The sequence below is a fragment of the Buceros rhinoceros genome, unplaced genomic scaffold (assembly GCF_000710305.1).
Source record: "Buceros rhinoceros silvestris isolate BGI_N320 unplaced genomic scaffold, ASM71030v1 scaffold1488, whole genome shotgun sequence".
NCBI classification, from domain to species: domain Eukaryota; kingdom Metazoa; phylum Chordata; class Aves; order Bucerotiformes; family Bucerotidae; genus Buceros; species Buceros rhinoceros.
This window is the reverse complement of record NW_010424901.1, coordinates 30,798-34,407: the sequence shown is the minus strand read 5'-3', so window position 1 is coordinate 34,407 and position 3,610 is coordinate 30,798. Positions and strand designations below refer to the sequence as shown.

The 3,610-nt window shown below is 45.8% G+C and overlaps 1 protein-coding gene across 1 annotated transcript in view; it reads left to right on the top strand.

Annotated features, from left to right (window-relative positions):
- Positions 1–3,610, top strand: part of LOC104497657 (usherin-like) — a gene marked incomplete at its 5' end in the record, with an annotated part of 113,921 nt that overhangs the window by 107,812 nt on the left and 2,499 nt on the right. Inside the window, one exon of the mRNA XM_010140933.1 lies at positions 1,244–1,488. Coding sequence (XP_010139235.1) covers positions 1,244–1,488 — 245 coding nt within the window. The remainder of the gene's footprint in view (positions 1–1,243; positions 1,489–3,610) is intronic.

Sequence of the window (3,610 nt, the reverse complement as noted above, 5' to 3'; positions counted from 1 at the left end):
CTGAATAGAATCTGCTCCCTTCCAGAGTTCCAAATTATTTTGAATTCTTATCCTGTCCTCCCATGATCCTTCTCAGTTTGACAATGAAAATACGTGCCTTCTCTCCTCCGTGCATCCCACCCTCCCCAGCAAGGGGCATCCACCAGATCCTTTCACATGACCAACCGGCCAAGCTCTGCAGTCTCCACTGGGACGTGTTCCCCTAACCAGTTTAGGAGAATGCCGTAGGAGATGTTGCCAGGTCCTGGTCTTTAACACCAGCTGTTTCTCTTCTGTCCACCAGGCCTTTGCCTGTTTTGTGGAAGCAAGGAAATCTGGTGTGGTGACAGCCCAGTCACTTTGAGCAGTAGGTGCTTACTGGTAAAAAGTTTGTTTAACTGACTAACTCCTTGGTTTTCGGAGAAACAAAGCTAAGCTCGAACCATTTCTATCATCTGACATAATGGTTTTCATTACATGATTTATTTTTTGAGTTGCATCTCGTTCAGCTTCTTAAAATAGATGGGCCTTGTCTTCACAGTTACGCTTTACTCTGCATTTCCCTTATATCCCTTGTCTACTGCAAACTCGATCAGCACCACAGGCAACTCGCAGAGGAGGCTTGCAAGCGAAGGCAGTGGAAATTCCTTTGCCAAGAGTCTGGCTACACATGTAGGATTGCAAATAACCTGGAAATCCCATCAGTGAGATTTCTTATGCTTGTGTTGTGTAGGAGCAAAGCCAACCCAGTGGCTGTTTCTTTCTGACAGGTGGGAAAGGAGGAATAAAATGTTTCATGTTGTTTGCTTTTGTATGAATTTTTTGCTCACTTTGGTTGCGTTGTCCTTCTCTCTTTTTAACGGCACAGGCCTGCAGCTACACGGTGCTGGAGAAAATGTCCTCTGCCTGTGCTGCTCTGAAATTACCATAGTCATTTCCACTCTTCAAGGTTACTTGGAGAACCCTTTTTTTCTTGCATTCCACCTCCACCGTCTCCTTTCTCAGGAGCTGCTGATGCAGTGGTGATTTCCAGCCTAATGCCAGAACTTTAAGCAGGGTCTCTTGAGGGTAGTAAGCTTTTTATTATAGCCCACCAGCATATTGAACCATTATGCCACCTTGAACGTAAGTGCAAATAAGCACATGATGACAAAATTACTTAAATTTCTGCCTAATTTATTAGCGAGGAAAGGGATAGCATATTGTTAAACGCTTTCTGAAATAACATTCACTTTCTCCCCTAATCCCTCTTGATTTTTTACAGGTCTGATCTTGACAACACCTGGAGAGAAGGACAAAGCAGAGTCCAAACGCGCAAAATTCTACAACGAGTTGTGGTTTGCAGTGTTGATGGTAGTTCTAGGTTTGATCCTCTTGGCTATTCTTCTCTCCTTAATTCTTCAAAGGAAAGTCCAGAAGCAACCCTACGCACGAGACAGACCTCCCTTGGTTCCACTCCAGAAAAGAACATCACCAATGAGTGTGTACTCAACCGGTGAAACCCACCCGGTATGTTTGGTAAAACATAATGTTGGTGTTCCATATCCATTGTCTTCTACTTTTATCTGCCCCCACAAACACTTTTTCTTCCCCTTCCACCATTTGTTGCACTCTCGGTTACCAAGCGAAGGCTGTTCAGTGTAGAAAGGGGCTGTCTGGTGTACCTATGATAGCAGAGAGCCAGGCTACAGGGACTTAGTCCCCAAAAGATTCCTATGGCACCTGGGCTGCAGGCCCTGAAATGCTTCCGTTGCCGAAGACAAGCTTTGGATCTGGAGCACAGAAAATGCAAAGCCACTGATGTCATCTGATGTGTAGTTGAAGACTGCAATAGAGCTGAAAAGGCTGTGGCATGCTGCGAGAAGGTAGGTGATAACGTGCTTCTCAGAGGAATCTTTCACGTATTCCGAACTCTCTGTTGTGGATCAACCTGACAGGCTTTGTCAGGTGTCCATGAAACGTATCTGCAAAAAAACGGGACTTAAGGAGAGGCTCTATTTCTTCCTGGTATCCACCCATCACCCAGCTGGACTGCTCTAGGATGAGCTGCACACCAGGAGGGGTTGGGGGAGAGTGAGTGTGTGTGTGTGTGTGTGTCCATCTGTGCCCATAGAGCCACAGCAGGACCACAAAGACGTGGGAGGAGGAGGACTGCTGGGGAGTGATGAAGAAGGCTTTGTTTCATTTTTGTTATGCTGTAAAAAAAAAAAAAAAAAAAAAAAGGATAAAGAACACGTTCCACCATGTAGCATAGAAGTAGCGCTCTGCTACCCTTGGAGAAAAAGCAAGACAAGAGGAACATGGCAATTGTTATGAGGCCGAGAATGGGAGCAGCAGTGCCTTCCCTTTCCATGCTTCTTCCCAGGGACAGGCCGTGAGATGATTCTTCTTGTCACTTCTCAGTTTCTTTTTCCTGCAAGCAGGATAGTGACTCCTGCATCCTTCACGCATTCTGTTCCTTCTTGTCTCAGTGCCAAGAAGCTGCATCTGTGCCTCAACGAAGGCGCTCTTGGAAACAATGGGATTTCCAGCGTGCCCCTTCTCCTGGCAAAGGCTAAGAGCATAAGAAACTTCTTTTTTTGGTCTCATGGTTTTGGTTCCGTTTCCTCTACAGTCTGTCATCTTGTATTGTTCCTCTTGACTTTAAAATGTCTTTGCTGTTGGCATGCCTGCACAACTCCTTCCCATGTTCCTGGCCCTTCTTTTATTTTTCTCCTTCTTCTTTTCTGAGAAGCTCATGCACTTAATAGAAAAGAAGGTTCTACAGTGGAGCGGTTGGAGGATTTAATGAGAGAATCATAGAATCACAGAATGCTGTGGGTTGGAAGGGACCTTTAAAGGTTATCTAGTCCAACCCCCGCCCTTAGAATGAGCAGGGACATATGCAACTAGATCAGGCAGCTCAGAGGACCTGGAATGTTCTCAGAGATGAGGCACTCACCACCTCTCTGCGCAACCTGTGCCAGTGTTTCACCACCTTTACTGTAAAAATTTCTTCCTTACATCTCGTCTGAATCTCCCCTCTTTTAGTTCAAAACCATCACCCCTTGTACTATTCCTCTAGGCCCTATTAAGAGTCTGGTCCCCTTTACTATTAAAGGTGTCTTCTCCAAGTTAGGAAGTGGCAAAAATCGCTTGTGTTTTACAGTTGTTAGTGAGGTCACGGGAAGCAATGCTGGCTGCCCATGCGGTACTTGATGACTAGTTAAAAGTTAAAGAGTGCCTCTTCTTTGCTAGTTCCCCTACTCCCTCACATCCTGCTCCACTGCTCACCTTCACAGAGCTCCACCTAATTCCCACCCTGCATATGGAATGGACGGCACCTTGCCCTGCCCTAACACTTTTCTCCCTCTCTTTAATCTCAGTTTGAGACCATTGCTGACACATCTGATTCATCCAGCAGTGTCACTCTCAAAAGTTACACGATGCACTTTGAGGTAGAGTCCTTAGTCTGTCTCGTGTGCCAGATGACCCAAAGAGCATGCACAAAAGCATCTTACATTGCATGTGTCTCCTGGTGGGTGATGTCTTTTCCCTGATCATAACTGAAAACAGTCAGTCTGCTAACAGACCCTTGCTGGGGAAGTCTGGGCTATCATTTCGGTAGTCAAAAGTCTTAGGACCTCTGCCT